This window comes from Siphateles boraxobius, unplaced genomic scaffold (assembly GCF_051911475.1).
Source record: "Siphateles boraxobius isolate OS27281-9 unplaced genomic scaffold, OSU_SipBor_1 8, whole genome shotgun sequence".
NCBI lineage: Eukaryota > Metazoa > Chordata > Actinopteri > Cypriniformes > Leuciscidae > Siphateles > Siphateles boraxobius.
Genome location: NW_027509208.1, coordinates 1271399 through 1296445, shown reverse-complemented (window position 1 = coordinate 1296445; position 25047 = coordinate 1271399). Strand labels below are relative to the sequence as shown.

Genomic DNA, 25047 nt, shown 5'->3' with positions numbered 1-25047 from the left:
GTACTACTACAGAACAGAAGTTCAAGCAGAAGTGTGTCATTTCTGTGCATATAAAAGGACCAAATAGATGATAGATGCACAGTAATAGTGTATACATTCAATACTGCCTACTATTTTTCAAAATATCATGTGAAATGGTATGCATTATGTAATGATAATAATTTCAAACAGTAGTATGCTACAATGTTGTCATATTACATTTGGCATACTGCAATCATCTCAGAAATTAAATCTATTTTGCATGCATCTGTGTTTGTGTAAGAAAATGTCTTAACTTTTAGTCGATACAATATTGTGGGGGGGGTTACCATGTAGTGTGCTTTGGGTGAATACTCCACATTATTGGCAAATATACTCCAGATATGTCATCTATATACATACTTTTTTATTTTTTTATTCTGTACATACACAGTATAAACTACCATTCAAAAGTTTGGGGTCTGTATGATGTATTTTTTTTAAGGATTTAATATTTTTATTCAATAATAATGCTTTAAATTGATCAAAAGTGACAGTAAAGATTTATAAAAGACTTCTATTTCAATTAAATGCCATTCTTTTGAACTTTTTATACATCAAAGAATTGTGAAGAAAAAAACAATGTATTATGGTTTCCAATGTTTTCAACATTGATAGTAATAGGTAATATTTCTTGAGCATCTAATGATGCTGAACATTCAGCTTTGCCATCACAGGAATAGATTACATTTTAAAATATATTAAAATAGAAAATAGTAATTTTAGATTTATACTATTTACCACTATTACTGTTTTTCTTTTGTTTTTGATAAATACAGCAGTGATGAGTGTAAGACTTCTTTCAAAAATATTTTACAACATTTCTTGATTCTCAAGAATCAAAACATTTAAAACATTTTAAAATGTTTTCTATTACCGAACTCAAACTTTGGAACGGTAAAGTGTACAGTAGGGAAACATGCCGAAGCGTTGTGCGTATGGATTGTGCTGATACTGATATCCAGTATCCTAAAAGTTTGGACGGGGAAGTGGAATTCTTTTCCTTCCTGAAAATCTAAAAGCCAAGGGGAGAAATGACGGGCATGGATCCAGCAGTGTTGGAGACCCCATTCACATCTAAATGTCGACAGGATTAACAAAAACACATATTGATTGGAAGTTGGAAATAATGACGGTTCTTTGTTCATAATGCATATCTTTTAACGTAAAATAAGACGATTATGAGGCGCTGCTGCTTGCGGTGGGACTATAAGCTTTACATTCAATTTTGATGAAATTATTATAGGTTGCATATTATGTCGTGGATATTTTCCTAGAATGCGTACTGCAGTCCCTTTTGTCTTGCTCTCTCAGATATTTCACATGTTCGCTAAAAATGACTAATTATCTCATTGGGAATGTCTGACACCGGTGCATACACACTGTAATAGACGTTCTAGGCACGAAAGCTTGACAGGCGTAGCAACAGTAACTAGGGAGGGCAGGGCTTAGCGAAGGGTCAATTATGTACTTGCAGTCTTAGGTAAACAGGGAAAGTATTTTAACATCAAAATAATTATATGTTTAAAAATAACAGCACTAGAGTAGACATGTGGTGCTAAAAGGGTTTTAAATGGGCCGATAATGAATTTGGTCTGTGCTAGTCTGTAGCTATGGCTTTAAAGAGCTATTGATTGCAGTGAACACGTTGTTGTTGAGCTTTTAAAGTTGCCATTGAATTGTGGATTGAGTCATTTGGAGTGTTCTCACATGAGTGTATGTAATAAGAGTAAGCGGCTTCTTGCCAACTAATGGCACCTTTACACCAAACTGCATTCTGCTTCAATCATAGCATTCAAATCTAGTGTTTTGCGATCAATCTTCCTGCTTGAACATGAGCTGCTAGAGCACTTATCTCTTTCACTTTCTCTCATCGTCTGTCCGTCTCTTTTTTTTTTAGGATTGAGAATCAAGAACTGGGGCCGGTTGCATAAACCACTAAGATCTTTTTTTATTTTTTTTTAAGACTTTTTTTTTTTTATCGGTTACATAAAAATGTAGATTGGCCTAATTTGATACTGAAAAGTAAGACTGAATGCCCATTGAAGTGCATGGGCCATACTAGATCTTAAGACACTGTCTTAACATAATGGCTTTGTTTATTCAACTCTTCATAAAATTTAGACTAAACTTCTCGATTCATATGGATTAGTTTTATGAACTTTTTGAAGCTTCAAAGTGGTGGTTGTGTGGAGTGTCAGTGGAGGGACAGAAAGCTCTGATTCTTTAACAATATCTTAATTTGTTTCGAAGATGAACAAAAGTCTTACGGGTTTGATGATATGAGGGTGAGTTAATGATGACACTTTTTTTTCCTTCCATTTATGGATCAACTAACGCTTTAAAGAATCAGAGTCAGACCCAGATTTGTTAAATTAGCATCCCTGCTGTCTTCTTTTTCTCTCTCCAGAAGTCTCATTTACACGTCAGTGTGATGTTTGTATTTAGCAGGACGTAATGAGAAAATGTCTGTCATGTGTCCTCTGTTCTTTAATTATGTCAAGCGTGACTGTGGAATTTCTCCCGCAGTCACACGAGATGACAGTGAGGAGCGTTCTCTCTCATTTTCATGACTACAGGCAGCTCATTTAGCTTCTTCCTGTAGACAGTGGTTCATACTGTATGTATGGAAGCTTGTTTCCGCCACAGAAGTAAACATTTTAAAAGATAATTGTGACTTTATTTCTCAGAATTGCAAGATATAAAGTCAGAATTGCGTGAAATAAATTCTCAATTGCGTGTTATAAAGTCAGAATTGCGTGAAATAAAGTCTCAATTGCGTGTTATAAAGTCAGAAGTGTGAGAGAAATAACTAACAATTCTGACTTTATATTTCAAAATTCTGACATATTTTCTCAGAACTGTGAGATATAAACTGGCAATTGCGAGTTATAAAGTCCAATTCTATGGGAAAAAAGACTGACTTTTTTTCCCCTCAGAATAGTTTATATCTCACAATTCTGACTTTATAACACGCAATTGCGACTTTATATCATGCAATTCTGACTTTATATCTACCAATTGCGTATTATAAAGTCATAATATTGCGAGATATAAACATGCAATTCTGAGAGAAAAAGTCAGAATTTCAAGTATATTTCAATTGCGAGTTTATATCACGCAATTCTTACTTTATAACCTGCAATTGCGACTTTATATCAATCAATTCTGACTTTATATCTCACAATTCTGACTTTATAACACGCAATTGCAACTTTATATCACGCAATTGCAACTTTATTTCACGCAATTCTGACTTTATATCTCACAATTCTGATTTTATAACACGCAATTGCGACTTTATTTCACGCAATTCTGACTTTATATCTCACAATTCTGATTTTATAACACGCAATTGCGACTTTATTTCACGCAATTCTGACTTTATATCTCGCAATTGTGAGTGAGAAATGTGAGATAAAAAGTTGCAATTACCTTTTTTATTTTTCATTCTGTGGCGGAAACAAGCTTCCATACATATTCAATTCAATTCAATTCAATTCAAATTTATTTGTATAGCGCTTTTCACAATACACATTGTCTCAAAGCAGCTTTACAGAAATTGCATTTCGGAAATGTACATAGAAAAATACAGTTAGTTAATCAAGTATTAATTTATGGCATAACATATCGCCGGCTTTGAGTCGTCTCTTCACAGGCGTCGAGTCGTCTCTTCACAGGCGTTGGGGCATCTGAAGTCTCCGTGAGAGGCTGGATACAAACTGGAGCTGACGAACGCTATTTACCTCGGGACTAGCGTCCCGAGATAACAGCAGAAAGGCAGATGGGAAATAATTAGCATAGCTGATGTTCATAATGTTAATGCATTCGAACTGATTCAGCAGTAGTATTAAAGGTTAAGCATTAAGTGAATGCTTGGTTAAAGAGATGCGTCTTTAATCTAGTTTTAAACTGGGACAGCGAGTCTGAGTCTCGTACAATATCAGGAAGGCTATTCCAGAGTTTAGGAGCTAAATGTGAGAACGCCCTCCCTCCTTTAGTGGACTTAGATATCCTAGGAATGACCAGAAGCCTCGAATTTAGTGATCTTAAAGAGCGCGATGGATTGTATGGCGATAGAAGGTCTGTTAAATACACAGGAGCTAAACCATTTAGGGCTTTATAGGTCAGTAGGAATACTTTGTAATTGATACGTAACTTAATAGGTAACCAGTGTAGAGATGATAAAATAGGTGTTATATGATCATATTTTCTTGATCTAGTAAGAACTCTAGCAGCTGCATTTTGCACTAACTGTAGCTTGTTGATTGAGCATGTAGGACAGCCAGCTAATAAAGCATTACAGTAATCTAGTCGTGAGGTCATGAATGCATGAACTAACTTTTCTGCATCAGAAACAGATAGCATGTTGCGTAGCTTAGCAATGTTTCTAAGGTGGAAAAAGGCTGTTCTTGTAATATATGAAATATGATTTTCGAAAGTCAAGTTGCGGTCTAGTATAACACCCTGGTCTTTTACTGTAGTGGATAAAGTAACAGGACATCCTTCTAAATTAAAGTTGTATTGTAAGGGATTTTGTCGGTACTTTTTTGGACCAATAAGTAGTACCTCCGTTTTATCTGAATTTAATAGCAGGAAATTACATGTCATCCAGCATTTTATATCATTTAGACACTCGGTCAATTTAGATAAGTTAGTGTTTTCATCTGGTCGTGATGAGATATATAATTGAGTGTCATCAGCATAACAGTGGAAATTAATTCCATGTTTTCTTATAATATTACCAAGTGGCAGCATATATATTGAGAATAGCAGAGGGCCTAACACCGATCCTTGCGGCACTCCATAGTCTACTGACGTTATCTTTGATTTTTCCCCATTTAGACAGACAAAATGGTAACGGTCTGATAAGTAAGATCTAAACCAGCTTAATGCCTGTCCCTGAACACCAGTGTAGTTTTGTAGTCGATCCAGGAGTATTTTATGATCGATAGTGTCGAACGCAGCGCTTAGATCGAGTAGAACTAGTATTGAGATACAGCCTTGGTCAGAAGCTAAAAGTAAATCATTTGTAATTTTAACTAGCGCAGTTTCTGTGCTATGATGCGGTCTGAATCCCGACTGGAATTTTTCATAGATATCATTTTCTTGTAAGAAAGAGCACAATTGAGCGGACACAATTTTTTCTAGTATTTTAGACATAAATGGAAGATTTGAGATGGGTCTGTAATTTGCTAAGTTATTTGGATCTAATTGCGGTTTCTTAATGAGAGGTTTTATTACTGCCAGCTTGAATATTTTTGGAACATGACCTAAAAATAAAGACGAGTTAATAATATTAAGAAGAGGCTCTTCGACTACAGGTAACACTTCTTTCAGTAGTTTAGTGGGTATTGGATCTAATAAACATGTTGTTGGTTTAGATGCAATGATAAGTTTATTTAGCTCTTCCTGTCCTATAGTTGTAAAGCGGTGTAGTTGTTCTAGAGGGGCCATAATTGAGGCTGAATCATAAGACATCATAGAGGATTGTATATTTATAATTGTGTTTCGGATGCTTTCTATTTTCTCATTGAAGTAATTAGGGTTGTAACGGTATGAGATTTTCACGGTATGATAATAGTCTCAGAAAATATCACGGTTTCACGGTTTACGGTATTAAACAATGATTATTATTATCAGCTGCAATGAACCTTAAATTAATGAAAACTGATAGGGTTTTTTGGTTGAACATATGGTTTATTAAAACAAACTTTTTTAATCTACCTTTTGAAAAAATAAGAAAGAAAAAATAAAGCTGCAGATCTCCCATTTGAACAAACATGTTTGATCAATTGAATTAATAAAATTCTTAATTTATTAATTATTATTTAAGATAATTTTTATTTTGACAGGTTGTACTAAACTCCTATGAGTTTCAGTCAGAGTGTATTTGACAATGATTATTTTCAACAAAATTATGAAATGCTGATTTAGTTCTCTCAGAGCAGCTCTGGATATGTTCATGTGTTCACGTCCTTATATAGTGAGTGAGACGGCAGACGCTTTAAACACCATGAGCGTCCCACATACTTGAGTATATACTAAGTGAAACGGTGCTGCTCATTCACACAGACACGCTGAACAAGCAGAATATAGATTTACAGTTTTTTGCGCTGTTTAATAGACACACTCATATAGCGATTTTATTTATTGCACAGCTATATTTTAGATTTATTCATCCATCTATCAAATCGCGCATTTTACGTGACATCTGCGTTATATTGTAAATTCCCTCAGCAACACGTAAATAATATGGACTTAAGTTATAAATGAAACTTTATCTGCAGGGAGGGAAGGAGTTCGCGAATATGGGAGAACATATTTGACATATTTCCTCATTTTGCAGCCACTCTTCGTCCATATTTCTGGACACAACTGGATATCAATCTTCAAGGAAAAACCCACGTTCGTTTTTCGGATACCCAAAGTATTCCCACACTGCAGATTTTAACTTTTTTTTTTCGAAGAATTCGCAGCCTCAGTCTCAGACATTTTCTCCAGTGCACATGTATAGGTGGAGTAGTCAAGTGGAAATAAGTTGCATATTCGCATTTGAGATCTGCTTTAATTTTTTTTCCAAAACCGTGGATAAGCAAATGTTCACGATATGATAATCGTACAAGTCAATATCGCGATAAACCGCCATACCGGTATACCGTTACAACCCTAGAAGTAATTCATAAAATCATTACTACTATATTGTAATGGAATATTTTGCTCTGGTGATGTTTGTTTATTTGTTAGTCTAGCCACGGTGTTGAATAAAAACCTTGGATTATTTTGGTTATTTTCTATTAGTTTGCGGAGATGCTCAGCCCTTGCTGCTTTTAGAGCCTTTTTATAACGTGACATACTGTCTTTCCACGCGATTCTAAAGACCTCTAAATTAGTTTGTTTCCATTTACGCTCTAAGTTACGAGTTTCTCTCTTGATTGCATGCGTAGCACTGTTGTACCATGGTGCTTTAGTTTTCTCTCTAACCTTTTTTAATCTAATTGGTGCAACAATATCTAGTGTACTAGAGAACATGGTGCTCAAACTGCTAGTCATTTCCTCTAGTTCATCTGTTTGTTTGGGTGCACTGCGCAGCTGAGATAGATCAGGTAAGCTATTTGAGAATCTATCTATAGTGGTTGGAAGGATTGTTCTGCCTGGTCTATAACGTGGCGCAACGTGACAAATTTCAGCAGTACGTATTATACAAGTTACCATGTAATGATCAGTGAGATCATCACTTTGCGGTATAATATTTATATCAGTTGGATTGGTTCCATATGATATAATTAAATCTAGTGTATGATTTAGACGATGAGTGGGACCACTGACGTTTTGCGTGACCCCAAAGGAGTTTAATAAATCTGTAAACGCAGTCCCTAACGCATCATTTGTATTATCTACGTGTATGTTAAAGTCTCCAACAATTATTGCTTTATCGACATTGACCAATAGATCTGAGAGAAAGTATGCAAACTCTTTTAGGAAATCAGCATAGGGCCCTGGAGGTCTATATAGGGTAGCCAAGGCTAGAGATAATATGGATTTGTTTCTTGCATCTAAGAGCGTAACATTTAGCACAAGTACTTCAAACGAATTAAACCTGTGACCTGTTTTCTGAGTAACATTAAGAATATCTCTATAGATTGTTGCAACACCGCCGCCACGACCGATCAGACGGGGCTCATGCTTATAACAGTATCCTGGTGGAGTAGACTCATTTAGACCGAAATAATCATTTGGTTTAAGCCAGGTTTCAGTAAGGCAAAGTACATCGAAACTATTATCTGTGACCATTTCATTTACAATAACCGCCTTAGGTGTGAGCGATCTAATGTTTAGAAGACCTAGCTTTAGAAATTGTTTTTGTTCACTGATATTTAGATTTTCTGGTTTAATTACAATAAGATTTTTGCTAGATCCTACAGTAGATTTATTGTTTGGCCTCACTAAGCGAGGAATAGACACAGTTTCTATATAATGTTCTACACTACTTATATCAATTAAGTTGGGACAGCAAAGACTGTGATTTGGACTTTGACTTACTAGTCATATGGTGTGTAACGTCTTGGAGATGTTGTCCGACAGAACAGCCGCTCCGATTCTGCTGGGGTGCAGGCCATCAGCACGGTAGAGCCTAGGTCGCTCCCAGAACAGATTCCAATTATTTACAAAGAGCAGTTTCTGTTCATTACACCATGACATTAACCATTCATTTAGAGCAAATAATCTACTGAACCTTTCTTGTCCTAGTCGGTACGTGGGAAGCGGTCCAGACACGATGATCGTTGCTTCAGGCGATGTGCTGCGAACCGTCTCGATCAGGCTTCTGTAGTCCTTCTTCAGAACCTCCGTCTGCCGCAGCCTGATGTCGTTCGTCCCCGCGTGTAGGACCACAGCTCCGACGCGCTCGTCACCGTTCAGGATCTCGGGAATCTGTGCAGCGACATCAAGAACACGAGCACCAGGAAAGCAGTGAGTGCGCACCTTACGCTTACCTGAGGTAGCACGGACATGACGGACCATGGAAGTGCCGATGATCACGGCGGCGTCACGTTCCGGCTCGCGAAGAGGGGAGAAGCGGTTCCGGGTGGAGATCTCGAAGACCGGGAGGGGCGGGGAAGTCCTTGGTCTGGTCCTGGCTCGTGTCTTCCGCTGTGGGATCACCCAGGGTCCGTGGTGTTGCCTCGGTGCCGGAGTGAATGAAGGCAGAGATGATCGCGTCCTCCTGGGCAGAGAAACGCACGGAGTAGACGAAGTCGGAGTCAAAAAGTTACTAACCACTGACTTGTGAGCATCGGCGCGTGATGTTTCAAGCGCTGAACGCCGATCTCGCAGCTCGGCTTGCTTCACCAGCAGAACACGGATCTGCTTCTCCACCGACTCCAGCTCCAATCGTACCGAAACCAGCTCGAATGTGTCCTCACCTGCACTCAGAGGTAACGTTAGACACACATCCGATATGTTCGCCATTATAACAGATGAACAGTAAATTAGTAGTGATACTACCAATATCACTACTAATTTAGGACTGAAATGATGGATATAACCCGTATCCTTTCAGTCAAACGGGTGTAAAATGAGAGGGTCGATAGGCGCGAGGCCACGCGTGAAATGCTAGCGGGCTAAAGGCTAGTAGCCGAGATTCTGAAAGTTGGATCTAAGTAGCGATATCAAAGCAATCCGATTGTTTTTTATAAGGAATAGTGTCGAGGATAAGTTCACATGATATAAAAATAGAAAGTGCTTGTTTATAAATGAGTGGTAAAGAAGAAAATCAGGGATTAATGAATCAATTCGACGGAGCTCCAAACACAAACACAGATCGCACGCGCATGCGCGTGCGATCAATTATGTACTCAATTGTACTCAATTAAATCAGTAAACCAAGATGTCTGTTGTTCCTGGATTGCCTGTGTGCTTTGTGAGATCTGTTTGTGAGGAGGATTTGGCCAGGTGTATGTGTTTATGTTTATGCTCGCTTTGTGTGTGTGTGTGTGTTTGTGTGTGTGTGTGTGTGTGTGTGTGTGTGTGTGTGTGTGTGTGTGTGTGTGTGTGTGTGTGTGTGTGTGTGTGTGTGTGTGTGTGTGTGTGTGTGTGTGTGTGTGTGTGTGTGTGTGTGTGTAATTAGCTGCTCTTATTGTCTTTCTACTCAGCCTTGTCGCAGACGGCACACCCACATGCCTTTCATGGTCGTCATTTGATAAAAAAAAATGTAAACGCACAACATAAAAACAGGCTGAAACTGTCAGGTCTGATTTGCTTTCTTGCACTCATTCTGTGGTGTTTATAAAGAGCTTTACAGAAGATATACAGTGGGTCCCAGGAGTCTGAGACCACATTAAAAATATGGGATTTTTTAGGAAGTTTTAGGATTTTGACATTTTTAAAACATGAGGACATGAGTTGATATAAAAATGAAATGAGAAACATAATAAGATTCAACACTAATTAAGAAATTGGGCAATTTATAATTCTTAACTTACTTTTTCAGTTTGACTTATTATGCTATAGTAATATAATTTGTAATGGGTAAAATGTTTTATAAGAAAAATACAGAATAGAAGAATTTTCACTTGAGATCTTCGACTTGTGGTATGTAGAGAAACATTTACATACACTTTTTTTAAAGTCTCTTATCCGCACCAAGGCTGTATGTATTTGATCAAAAAAATAAATACAGTAATATTGTGAAATACTACAAATTAAAATAACTCTTTTCAATATTATTATTTATCCCAGGGATGGCAAAAAGCTAATTTTTCAGCATCATCACTCCAGTCTAATATGCTGATTTGCTGCTCAAGAAACATTTCGTATCATTATCAATGATGAAAACAGTGATGCATTCTTTTCAGGAAAGTTCAGGAAAAAATTCTTTTTAGAAAGTTCAAAAGACCGGCATTTCTTTGAAATTTAAATTTTTGTAACAATGTAAGTCTGTACTGCCACTTTTGATCAATTTAATGCATCCTTGACGAATAAAAGTAAAAATGTCTTTTAAAAAAAATCTTAATGACCCCAATAAATAATCATAATTTGGCTAGGTGAGATTAACTCAGCTTTTTCCTGACAGCACCTGCAGTATCAATGTCAGAGTAACCTTAGTGATGTAAAGTATAGAGCACCAGCACTGAAAGATGCTTCCTCATCCAGATGACTCCATTAATAACATCTGAACAGTTCTGACAACCATCAGCACTTTTTAATGCATCCATTACAAGAATGGCATCTCGCAGGAAGCATTATAAACTTTGTCAGACAAACACCGACACAGCATACAGTATATTCGCAATATAGCTGACCATGATACCAATATTAAAGTGGTGTGTGTGTATATATATATATATATATATATATCTTACTTTACACGTTTAGGCTTCTATCTTTTAGGTTGTGCAAGTATTTTTTTGTCAATTTACAAAGGAAATATGATCCTAATTACTCCACTGCTTAGAGAGTCATTAATAGAGAATGGCCATTAGCTTCATCATTCAACTTTTCATCGCTGTAATACTGTAGGATCCCTTTCTCCGTCTCTTCTACTCCATATTCAAGTATTTGGCAGTGCAGTGTGTTTCTGAGCGTACAGCTGTAAGGCTCTATTGACCGCTTGCCAGCATTGCTCCCAAGAGTGGCTTTATCATTCCCAGCTCTCCTCTACCTCCACCACAGTCAGGTGCTGTGAAATAGACCTTGTTTCCTTCAGGAAATACTTCCTGCCAAATCCAATCACTGGAGTTCTGTGGTATTATATGTTCAGCTGACTGTGTAACAGATGAGAGTGGTTCTGATGTAGCTTTGTAGATACGCATTGGTCACTTAAATTGCTGTTTGTCTTTAATTAGAAAAATGTTAGGGGCTCAGATTGCAACAATATAGAAACACCTTGTAGCCTACATTGAGATTAAAAGGTCTTAATTTGACAAACATTTTTAAATCCTATTGACTTCATTATTGAATGATGTAAATTTAGCATTAAATTTGCTGTGAATATGTTTTGCCATTTAGTCGCATCAGACATGTTTCGAACTGTGTTCGAAATCGCCCCCTATACCCTCATTCACTATTCCCTACATTACTCCAGTAAAATAGTCCACTTGAAGGAGTGAATAACGAGTGAGTGAATTCGGACACTGAGTGCCCGGAAGCCGCCACTTTTGCATAGTTTGTGCTTGCTGTTTAATAATTAATTGAAACATAGCAAACTGTCAGCTCCAGTAGTAATGAAAAGATCTATCCTGAACTGTGGATCATAGTGCATTATGCATTCTCTAGCCGTTGAGCGTACATCAGTTGTACACTTGTTATTGCGGTGCATTGTGGGATTGAATGAGTGCACTCAATAACGTCCACTATGGTTTTGGACATGGCTGTCCCCTCAAATAGTGCCCTATTTAAGAATATAGGGGGCGATTTCGGACACAGCCTTGGTGTAGTCTGATTCACAAAAAATTATTCTTATGAGATGGTTCTTTTCAGTGAATCACTAGATGTCACCTTGGGGTTCTAAGCATGCGTCAAAACCGCCGCCATCTTGGAACAGGGGTCTTGTCATAGGAAGTAGCTAGGTAACGTTGAATTCGTGGATGATACCGGACTTTTGTGCTGCGTATGGATGTTCACACGAACGAAATCTAAAAACCAGACTTTTTAAATTTAAATTTTTTAAAATTTCTCTGGACTCTATAATAAATACATGTCTGACCGTTGGAACGTACCAAAACAACTAGAAAATATAATTCATGACGATTTATGGTGATTTTATTTCCGTTAGACCTTTTCCTACATTGACGCTGATGAGGGGCTCCCCTGTTTCAAGATGGCGGCTCTTACGCATTCGTTCCAATGAACTGCCGTAGCCAAGGCGACATCTAGTGTTTATATCTATGTGGCACAACCAATGTAGTCTGATTCATTTACAAAGGATTCTTATGACGAATCACTATCATCCAGCTCGTACGGTGTAATCTGATTCATAATCAAATTACTCTTATCATCAGTATGTTCTTTTCATTGAACCTATAACAGCCAGCACAACCATTGTAATCTGATTCATAAACAAATGACTCTCATGAGCACGTTCTATTTAGTGAATCAATAACATACAGCACAACCATTGTAGTCTGATTCTTGGACAAATCAGTTGGATCTCTTAATTTAAAGTTCAAATAATGGGTTACCAGTTTGAATCAGTCTGACTTTCACTGAACTGAAACCATAGGTGCGGTTACTGAATCACCATCTTAACTGAACTGAAAGAAATCATTAGTTTCAGTGATGTCCATAAAGACATTGTCCATTGAAATTGTTTTTTATGATTTTTTTTTTTTTGGGGGGGGGTTTTATTGTGCGTTTTGTATGATTGACATATTTTATCTTCATCAGTTCAGGATGTTGCAGTGTAGAAATGCAGCACAGCATCAGCCAAAACCATTTTATTTTATTTCCCTTTTTTTATCTGTTCATTCCAGACCATATTACTCTTTCTAGTGCCATTAACTACCTAAACTTTCACTTTTGTCAATCTGAGACATTTCTAATTAAAAGTCTATCCATTTTTCCCCCTGTGTTACTGTAATTTCATATCTTTGTATCTTTTTCTTCCCATGAACAGTTGCTACAGAAGATGGCTTTGGTTATAGCAGCCTGCATAAATGTCCGTATGGAGGTATTGTAGATATTGCCAAACTACTGTTAACACCTGCAGCTTATTACGCCAATGAAGTTCCAGCACACCAGACGTGCTGTGAAATCACAGGGCCTCCTGATATTAACACTAAGATCTGTCCCTCTTCAACAATATAATCACAGCTGTAATGCCAAGCCCAGTTTCACCGCTGTTATTGTCCTGCTCTCAATGACACTGTCTCATGTGTCTGTTACTGTAGATGTTGGCTTTATTAGATCTTTGAGTTTGCTAGTCTCAGTCTGAAGTTACAACAATACTGGATAGAGCTCTATAAGTTGTTGAAAAGAAAAAGCAGGTGACAATAAAGCGTCTCCGTGTGAAACTGCCAAATCTGAAGGGATGGTCCACCCCATTTCTGTAGGCATGGAATCTTCCTGTGGAAGAAATGGTTATGTCGGCCATATTCCATGTCACTGATTTGAAATATTAACACACTAATTCCTCCCAACAGAACTGCCAACTTTGGAAATATACTCTTTTTTTTCAATCTTGGTCGTGCCAAAACCCTTTGGGTATAAAGGTGGTGCACTGACGGTGTAACTCTGTGTAACTGGATGATGTTACAGAAGATATACATCAGAACAAAAGCAATGACAGATTGACCTAGATCAAAAGCAAAGCTTGATCAGTAATCATTGCCTTTTCTCCTTTCAGAAAAAAATTAACATTCCAGGGTGGAATATATTACAGTTATTCATAAACCTTCATATTGTTTTCCATCAAGTGTGTCCTAAATGGTAATTATTGAAATAGTAGAGCCAAAAACCTAAAATATAAAAATAAAGCTAATTCAAAATATGAATTATAAAAACTATAACAGGGCTCCAGACTAACATTCGAAAGAAGTTTGAGATTTGAGAAAGTTCTATAGATGATGGCACCAGCACCTGATTTGGTAGCACTGGGGGTAAATGTAATTTCATTTACTATGTTTTTGCATTAATATGTGCAGCAATTTGATAGTACATTTGACAGTAAAGCACTGAGCTAGTTGAGATGCAGATAACAATAAATATTATTAACAACAGTAACATGTAAAAACAATATAATGTAAATGTATTTTTGGTCATCATGTTAAAATAACATTTAACATCTAATAACATTTAAATTGAATAATTTTTAAAGCTTTGTAGTCCTTGAAAAAGGTTTCACTCTCAAAAGGTTGTATGAACCCTGAAATGAAACCATTTCTGCCACAATACCATAGTTACAGTTAGCGTTACTACTAAAAGCCTTCAATAGCTTGTTTTTTTCATGGCACAATGTCGCTTCTGGTTTCCACATCAGAATGATCTGATATCTATGGTTTATAACAGAGAATTCTGTGCCGAATTTGAATGCTTCTGACTAGATCTTGCAGCGATAATACTGCGGTTCACATGCGCTTACTTTTTGTTTGCCGTTTGATGTTTCTCATTTTCAATTCAAATGGTTGCAGCTCTTATCAGTTGGGCAACGTGGTGGTCACACCAGGCAACCTCCAACAAAATGTACTCGCACCAGCAAGAAAAAAGGTTGCAAAATGCTACGATTTGGTTGCAGTCTGGAGCCCTGTATGGTAATAATAGTATATTATAAATTAAGAATGTTTAAAGTATTTATATAATATTATATATGTAGAATATTTTGAATAAGCTTTTATTTAATATTTTAATTTTTATTAGTTTCTGGTTTTTAAATAATTTCTACATAGCTTTAATTTTTTATTTCAGTTTTAGCATGTAATGTAGCATAAAGGTGGAGGGAGGGGACAAAAATAGTTTATGAGTATCTTTTCAAGGTTTTTCTTCTGTCAGTGTAAACTTTATATCCACTGTAGCAATATTATGATTTTCTTGTCACAAGCACACAGTGTCCTAACCGGTTGCAATGGGAAGGTAATTTGTCTATCACCACTAAAAGCAAACACTGTGCAATAACAATCTCCTGTTGAGGCTGATTAGGACACAGTGGTGAGGTTTCTGGTTCATTCGAACTGTATTGCATCTGAATAACTTATTTTTTTTAATTCATCAAAACATCCTAGAATTAAGTCTTTTTTTATCCTCTGTTGCATTGCAGCAATGCAACTGGATTTGGAGATATCATATCATGTATTACAAGACTAAGTAGACCATAGCATTAGGTTTCATTTGAAGAATTCTGACCCCTTTCAAAATCTCAGCAGCTAGGAAGTTGAACGTGCAGTCACCCAGATAATGTAAAAGCTAGTTTTACACTCCTCCATAAGAGACTACAGCTCCTTGAAGTGCCCCTATTATGGATTTTTGAAAATGACCTTTCATGTGTAACATAGCTCTAAGTGAATGAAAACATCCTGCAAAGTTTTACATCTAAAAGTGCACCGTATATAAAGTTATTGTCTTTCAAAACTAAGAGTCGACTCTGAGTCAATGAAATGATCGTTTTTCAAACAAGTCATAAGCCATTTCGTTGTGACGTCAAGACGAAACATTAGCATATTGCCCGCCCACTTATTGCGCGCGCAGACACCGGGTAAACCTTGAACCTCAAACACTGCAGCTGATTCCTGATGATACTGGATAGCATCATGTCGAGAAGATGCTGTGCTCTACAATGTGAAGGTAAAGACAGTTTTTTTCACTGCCCAAGGACGAGCATGTGAAGAATCAGTGGTTAAAATTCATCTTTACTACGATATCACAGCAGTATAGCACGAACCTTGTCATTTTACTGACGACTGACTGCTTCTCAAATCTCGGAGTTCAATGCAGGATTCACAAACCGCTTGCTCTTGAAAGTTCAAAATACTTAGTTTTGAGTTTTATATTGTGTTGGTTTCCTGCTAACTTATTAACTCACATTATTACTGTCTTACTGAGATACTTCTGCTAATCGGGTGTGGGCCATTGTTACCTAAAACTGTGTCTATTAATGCAGATTGTCTGTCGTTCTCACTACTTTGAGGAAAGATTAAGAATGGAGCAAGATTTGTTTTAACAACGTTTATGTTACATCAGTCATTCACGCTAGAGTTTGGCTAATGTATGCACTGTTATTGATACAGTTTCCACATGTTTACAGCAATAAATTAGAAAAATACTCAGTAAATAAATAAGTACAAGTAAAATAATGATGGTGAGGAATTGTGCTGTACACAGTAGACCAATCATAACAGACTGAGCTATCTGGCCAATCAGAGCAGAGTAGCTCACAGAAAGGAGGGACTTAGAGAGATTGATTCATCTGACGAGTCATTGAAAATGTGGTGATGTGCAAATGTATAGAAAATGAAACAGTTTTTTGATCTTTGATGCATGGAAACCTGTTGTAGGAGACTCAAAAACAACATTAGGAAACTTGAAAATATCATAATAGGGGCACTTTGAAATGAGAGCCAGACTTAAAAAGGGTCTGCCATAGGGCTTTTGCCATAATCATCTTCAGTACTTGATGTCGACTTGACTTGATGCCTGAAAATGCATGTAGTCATGAATATTACTAGTAAAACAGTGTGTTATATTATCTTGAAAAAAAGAATGTATATAATTTAGACTGACTTTTAATTTGTAAAAGGCATTTGCTAATATTATTTAGTTCATCTAAATACATAATTTACTTTTCCAAAATATTCTACATAATGCTGCCTTGGTTTAAAATGAATCATCATCTTGCTGTCCTCTTGAATGGTGGACTTACTGTTTAACTCGCTGCATCCCCAGAGAGAGCTGCAGAAGCCATTAGCTGACAGACATTAGATCATAAAAACCACAACAGGCCTGAGCATTTTAATGATACTTGGAAAAGAGTCAACAGCTTCAGTGCTATTGAGTGTCTTAACAAGGTCATTTTACCCGTTCTGATTAGCCAGCTGCCTCTCCGCTCTCGTGCTAGCATCCATGCGGTACAAAAGCTTTGTGAACGGTCGATATTGGACAGGAAATCAATCTCTTTTCCAATTCTCTCCTTCAGGCTATGATTTCGCTGCGGTGTTGGAGTGGTTCGCCGAACGCGTGGACCGCATCATCCTGCTGTTCGACGCCCACAAGCTGGACATCTCGGACGAGTTCTCTGAGGTCATTAAGGCCCTCAAGAACCACGAGGACAAGATCCGTGTGGTGCTCAACAAGGCCGACCAGATCGAGACGCAGCAGTTGATGCGCGTCTACGGCGCCCTCATGTGGTCGCTGGGGAAGATCGTCAACACACCTGAGGTGATTCGTGTCTACATAGGCTCCTTTTGGTCGCATCCGTTGCTGATTTCAGACAATCGCAAGCTGTTTGAGGCGGAAGAGCAAGACCTGTTCAAGGATATCCAATCGCTACCCCGCAACGCCGCCCTTCGCAAGCTCAACGATCTGATCAAGAGAGCTCGTCTGGCTAAGGTAAACTTTTATTACTTTAACCTATGAAGTTCGTCATGTAATCCACCAAACAAATGACCCACCTGAGGTTTTATCTAAGTTTAAGACACTGAATTTAAACATTTATTTGCATTTAAACATTGATAAAAGCATTATAATATAACCATTAGTGTTTTCTGGAAATTACTTAATAAAGTAATTTACTGATCCTCATGTCACTTCAAACTCATTAGCTGTTATTTTTCCTTGGAGCTCAAAAGAATACATTTGAAGAATCTTTTTATGCAGCTATTTTTCATATAATGGTTACAAATTGTAGATTATCCTTTTGAGTTAGTCAATAATGTCAGAATGTACATTTTTGTGAGAACTAATCCGATAATTTCCAAACTCTTGATGAGTTCTGAACCAAACTACCACTGAAACCAAAAGCTGGATATGGCTAACAAACTGCTTAATGTTTTAAAAAAAAAAAAAGAAGAAAAAAAGAAGAGTCTCAGCATTTATGCTTTTATATGTTGATGTTCAAAGGGAAAATATTTGGTGTGTGTGATTCAGAATAAAGGTCTGTTTCTTCATTTATTCAGTTAGCATGTTACTGTTCCAATGTGTTTTTGATGTGATCCAGCATATAGCTCTTGTGTAAAAGTAATAGCAGTGTATACATGCATTATGTGTGTTTACAGGCATTTTGTCTGTCTGAACTTGCAGACTTTACACAGTAATGAGGACATTTTCCATTTTCTGCTGATGTGGCTCCTTGATGTTTGGTTAGATTTTTGATCAAGACTGAACTCAAGGGTCATAGAAGATGCTGTTTGTGCAGGAAATCAGCTACAGCTAAACTAGATGAGAAAATTTAAAGATAGTCCTTGACTTTGACTCAGGGGTCAGTGATTAGTTGGGGATTGTTAGATGTGCTGAAAGATATTGAGGGATCATGAGTCAAAATCTCATTCCCCATAAAGACATGATTATAAATGACCTTGAGTGATTTAACAGTCTTCCTTGCTTTAATTACAAATTCTAAAATAGCACATTCATTTAAAGGAAGTTCACTCAAATCAAAAATGACAATTCTGTAGCCATTTACTCACCGTCAATTTGTCGTGTGACCTTTTCACTTCAAAGAACACAAATAATAGACTTAACCTGTTAAATGTCAACCCCCCTTTTTGAGCATAAATCTGAACTTAAACTGCTAACTAAGTGTCTTCTTTAAAAAAGAGAGCAAACTTGGGCCTGTATTCCAAAGCATTCATGAAGTGCAAACAACCATTTATTGCAGAAGTGAACGCACTTAAAAAAAATGAAAGGGTAAAAAGTTATAGAAGTTCCCTGTAAAGCCAATGTACAGAACTAAACATTTTTATTACATACAAAATATATATTTTACACAAAAAAATTGGACTGAAATTACTGGAATATCGAATCAAATTAGATGTTGATGTCACAAAAATTGAGCCTGCTAAATTGTTTTAAAGTACCATGGTAAAGCAATGGCTGTCACAGAATGATTTTTGAGTGTTTATGCTTTCGAATGATAATAGAAAATATATATAGGTAGGTTTAAGAGTGAATTAAGGTGCAAGAGAAAGATCAATAGTGTAATTATGGATGTATTTACAGAAATTAATTACATATGTAAATACATGCAGGTATATTTAAAAATATAAGTACAATGTAAAAATCTGTGTGTGCACAATAAGACAATAAGTGCATTGTATCAAATTATTAATTTAAATGTTAATACACAGTAGTTAAAAACACTTAATATAAAGAGGGACCCGCATTATTTTTTAATGCATATTACCTTTTTAATTATTAGTGTTTATGTATTAATTTGACAGCCCTAGCATTTGTATTATCTTTTTTTGGCTGCTGTAATGGCCAGATTCCACATTAAAACAATGTTTTCAACAGCAATCCACCTCCTAGATATAACTGTTGCTCGCGTAATCAAACATAAAGCTGTCATTTCAAAGGAAAAAATGAAAAAGGTTCATTTACATCTGAAATCCTTTATTATCCCCATCAGTACAAATGTTGGTCAAAACACAAGGGCCAGGCCAAAGAAACCCGTTCTGGAAGAGGAAATGTTTGGGACTGTCAGTACTAGTCACTTATCAAACTCCATTTAGATCTCCACGTCCAGTCGGATACATTAAAAAATAACATTTAAGTTTTCTCTCTGTCCCTCACCCTGATCATACAGATGTGCTTCCCCTCCTGTCATCATTTCTACAGTCACCTTCCTTCCACGCCGGGGCCAGGCCCCTCTCTGCCGTACAGGACCATTTATTTAGTAGCTTGTGTATTCTTGCTAAAATACAACTTTATAAGTAATGTTTTAACACATGTTTGGGCTGAATACAATGGGTCAAAACTACATCTTTTTTTTAATCAATAAAGGCTATACAATCTAATGAAGCTTGTTAAGAACATTTATGAAGTCATATTTCAGACTAAAATGAAGAAGAAAATTTAAGCCTGTTTTAGTAATATTTGGATCGACCATTCATGGTAATTTTAAATCCGAGCTTGATTTAGCTGTATTTAAGGGCTGTTTTTGTTACTATAAATGATAAAGAAGATTTTTTTTTAATAATAATTCATGTTTAAATAATAAGAATTCTCCATGATAATTCCATATTCCCCCCTCCACATACAAAAATAATTCATATTGTGAAAATGTCACAATAAAAAAAAAACGTATTAATTTATGAATTTATTTTTTTATTTTTTTTTATTATACAGTATTGCGTTTCATTAATTTTTTTTATGTATTTTATTTTATTTATTTTTGTGAAATACAAGCCAGACATGCTCTTTCTAACTACTGATGCTTGCTTTATAAACTTACAATGAGCTTTGTTTTTGTGCTCTCACAGGTCCATGCATACATCATTAGCTCCTTGAAGAAAGACATGCCCTCAGTCTTTGGGAAAGACAACAAAAAGAAGGAGCTGATTAACAGCTTGGGCGAGATCTACGGCCGCATTGAGAGAGAACACCAGATTTCCCCGGGAGACTTTCCTAATCTTAAGAAAATGCAGGTAAGGTCAATCGAAACAACAGAGACTGATTCAAGAATGCTTCACTTGGTCTTTTAAAAGCTCTTTCTCTAGAATCAGTGGGCACTTTTCAGTGCATATTAAAAAGAAGCATTCATTTTTCCACATCATTTCATTCAAGCCCATATTACTTTTTTAAATCAACAAATCTTTGGGTGGACCTCTCCATCCATGTGTCTGTCTTATAGTTAAAAATGACCACTTGAGTAAGAATGCTGTTTAAATAATTGATGCTTTTATAAAACAGCTCTACAAACAATTGAATATTGAGTAATTTGTGTTTCAGACAAAATTTGGCCAGTTAGTTTGTATGTTTCTTCTCCGCACACACAAAACTATTTCTAAAAGAAGCCAAAGCATCAAGATATTTATATTGCCAAGCAGCAACAGCCTGTCTGGGACAGAGTATGTGAGGGGAGTGGAGCTGTTTTACCCTAGAAGTATCAACAGATGTTGACAGGATCTTTTGTTACATTCTTTCCCGCTGAATAGGATCAGCTTCAGGCACATGATCTGAACAAGTTCCAGCCTCTGAAAATGAAGCTATTGGACTCCGTGGATGACATGCTGGCTCACGACATTGCCCAGCTTATGGTTCTGGTACGCCAGGAGGAGACGCAGCGCCCCAATCAGATGGTGAAGGGTGGGGCCTTCGAGGGCACTATGAACGGGCCGTTCGGACACGGATATGGCGAGGGAGCCGGCGAGGGCATTGATGAAGTCGAATGGGTGGTGGCACGTGACAAACCCATGTATGATGAAATCTTCTACACTCTCTCACCTGTCAATGGCAAAGTGACTGGGGCCAATGCCAAGAGGGAGATGGTGAAGTCCAAGCTGCCAAACACTGTGCTGGGTAAGATCTGGAAGCTGGCTGACATTGATAAAGATGGGATGCTCGATGACGAGGAGTTTGCCTTGGCCAACCACCTGATCAAGGTCAAACTAGAAGGTCACGAGCTTCCAAGCGAACTGCCTGCTCATCTTGTGCCGCCCTCCAAGAGAAAAGTCACAGAGTAAGATTGAAGCAGCTTGGAATCTGGATGGATTTTGGAAAAGCGAATAGTGTGCATTTTGGTTGCAGTTGAATTATTGATGCCTGGACAACCATTATATATAGAAAAAAACAGTGACTTCTTTGAAATGTGTGGTTTATGCTTCAATTGCAAGAATGGATTTGAAAATGATCCACCGTTTCAGCTATTTTGACCTGCGTATGGTGTTTTTTTTTTTTTTTAGTTTAGTTTAGTTTTTTTCTTTTTTTATGAACAAGTCGTACTGTCTGCAGGGTTTAAAATCGTTTTATGTGTGCTTTCAGATTCTACAGTAATTTTTTTTATGCCACATATTCAATTTCATCTTTTCAGCCATCATGACTCTAACACTGTATCCTAACCAGACGTGTTGCGATAAAATATATTATATGTAAAACAGCACGTTTTGTCGATCGATTGGTTGCATTTATGCAACATTATGCTTGCTAGCTTCGCACACGGTGAAATCTCATTGGACCTACTTCACGTAACTACATTAAACATTAATGTCTTCGGATTGGTTGTCATTGTGTCATGTTGCATAGCTGTTTTGCGTTTTACGTCTGGTAAGGATGTGCTAAGATGCTTTATCAATATATTTCACTTTCATGTTTAATTTACACTACTGTTCAAAAGTTTGGGGTCTATAATATGTTTTTGAAAGTATCTTATGCTCATCAAAAATAAAATAAAAAACCATAATATTGTGAAATATTATTACAGTTTAAAATAACTGTTTTCTATTTGAACATATTTTAAAATGTAATTTATTCCTGTGGCGTCAACACTGAATTTTCAGCATCATTACTCCAGTCTTCAGTGTCACATGATCCTTCAGAAATCATTCTAATATGATGATCTGATGCTCAAGAAACATTTCTTATTATTCTTAATGTTGAAAACAGCTGAGTTGCTAAATTGTTTGGGAAAAGCGAGATCCATTCAGGTTTCTTTAAAAAATAGAAAGTTCAGAAGAACAGGATTTATTCAAAGTTGAAACCTTTTGTTTCATTATAAATGTCTTTCAATGCATCCTTGCTGAATAAAAATAATTTCTTTTAAAAAATCTGACCCCAAACTTTTGAACGTGATGTATATCAGACTGATCTGTGTCTCAGGTGGGGTGTGAGACATCAATTACTGCAGAAAAACATGAATTTTATTCTGAATCTTAGTATCAGTTGTTGTTTTACATGCACAACTGGTAAAATGGAACGAGTAAAGCAAAATTCCTTTTATAACTAGGTGTAATTGTATTCTCTTCTTGTTAAGGCGGCATCTTAATGAATGCGAGTCCTTTCTAGCCTGACCAAGAGACTGTTAAACTGTATAGCCGTCATGTCCGAAGACTCAATGTTTAGTGTTTTGATGGACCCGTAGAGCTAGTAACCTTGTCGATAGTATACTGTATATGTTAATGCTTAACATATCTAAACTAACTTGGGTTATATTAGTGTTTATATACAGTAATTCCGGCCTGATTTCCAAAGAAAACAAAAAATAGGTTGACGCTGCGAAACGGCTGTTACACTTTATTCAAATGATGTGAATGAGAGTTTCTACATTCAAATGCTCATTGAAAGAGCAGCGGTTTTGGATCTAATATGTATTAGAAGTCCTATTACTTTATTATATCAGCATTTAATGAACTCTTAACCTCTCTATACACCCCTTGAAAAGCAGTTATCTAGAGCTGTCACATTTTCTCCTGCAGATATTTAGGATCTGAAGGTTTTATGCACTGAACTAAATGGTCTTCAAAGGGATAGATCACCCAGAAAATGACAATTCTGTCATTATTTACTCAACATAATGTATTTTCAAACCTGTATGATTTAAATACTGTGGTTGACAACAAAAGGAGATCTGCTTTGTTTCTATACAAGCTCAAAAAAAGCCCCATAAAGTGTCATAAAATAATTTGATACAGCTTAAAACACTATATTACATGTCTTCTGAAACAAGTGATTATTTGCGGAAAATCGCCATATTATGTACATATTGTAATTTGGCATGCCATGATTGGTTATGAGGCACACTGACGTTTGGCATCCCTGACATTAAAGGGATAGTCCTCCAAAAAACACATTTTTTTGTCATCATTTACTCGCCCTCGTGTCGTTTCAAACCTGTATGACTTACTTTCTTCTGTGGAACATAGAAGAATATATTTTGAAGAATGTTGGTATATAAACAGTTTCAGTTCAGATTAACTTCCATTGTATATGGACAAAAATACAATTTAAGTCAATGGAAACCAAAACTATTTGGTAATCAATATTCTTTAAAATATCATATTTTGGGTTCAGCAGAAGAAAGATATACAGGTTTCGAACAACATGAGATAAAAAAAAATGATACACATTTTGATGGACATGACTAAATGACAGGATCTTTACTGTGTGTGCTGTTCCTTTAAATCTGATCTGCTTTGATTTGACTGCCCAGTTGCTTATGTGAAATATCTCCACTGATTCCAACAAAACCTCTAAGCCTGTTTAGTTTGATGAATTAAACCTAAAATCTGCCTTGTGCCTTGAGACACACCCGCCTCAATCAGATTTGTGACATTAGAAATGTATAAAGCACATTGTCTTATTCTGCAATACCATTACATGCTTACCGAATTAACTGACCTTCTTCAAAGACTTTCATTAATGCTCCATTTACAGTTTGATGTGAGTCTCAAATTAAAAAATTCCAGAGGTTTTGCACATCAGATTTTTTTGGGCCATAAAGTAGGGTTGTGTATTTGTGTGTTTGACCAATGTACATGTATATGGGTGCAATATGGTTTGCAAATGTATTGTGAAGTAGTTTGTGTATGTGTGCTTGTGTGAAGCACAGATGCTCTGTTGCTCATTGTGTTTAAACCAGTGCGGACAAACTATGTGAGACACTACTGTTCAGGGAGGTGGACATTACTCAACTAAATAAAGGTCAAACTCATTTAAAGCTCTTTTGTGTTCAAGTTTTTTTGTTTGAGTCTTGTTACATGCGACCTAACTTATTCCAGAGTAAAACAACAACGCAGACTCGGTTGCGTACTGTAGGGGATAGGGCTTGCTCATCCTATGCGCCTCGGCTTTGGAATGCTGTCCCTCCATTCTTTAAGTAATTTCAAATCTTTATTGAAAACGCATTTTTTTAGGTTAGCTTTTACTTGACTTTCATTTTATTGTATTTTATTTGTGTTGTATTTTAAATTTGCTTGTTTTATTATGTAAAGCGGCTTGAGAAGCTGCTTTAAAGGCGCTATATAAGAATAAAGTTATTATTATTATTATTATTATTATAACAACTCTCTTTACTCTTTACTTCCTTGTCTGATTCACATGGGGGGTTCATTTATTTTTTGCTTCTGGCATCATGGTTGGTGACACTTAAAGTGGCCCAATTATACTATT

The 25047-nt window shown here is 36.5% G+C and overlaps 1 protein-coding gene across 1 annotated transcript in view; it reads left to right on the top strand.

Annotated features, from left to right (window-relative positions):
- ehd3 (EH-domain containing 3) overlaps positions 1–24595 on the top strand; it is a 34580-nt gene extending 9985 nt beyond the window's left edge. Inside the window, exons 4-6 of the mRNA XM_077220917.1 lie at positions 17141–17553; positions 20424–20588; positions 21099–24595. Of these exons, the coding sequence (XP_077077032.1) occupies positions 17141–17553; positions 20424–20588; positions 21099–21626 (1106 nt within the window). The 3' untranslated portion in view covers positions 21627–24595. The remainder of the gene's footprint in view (positions 1–17140; positions 17554–20423; positions 20589–21098) is intronic.
- The last annotated feature ends 452 nt before the right edge of the window (positions 24596–25047 follow it).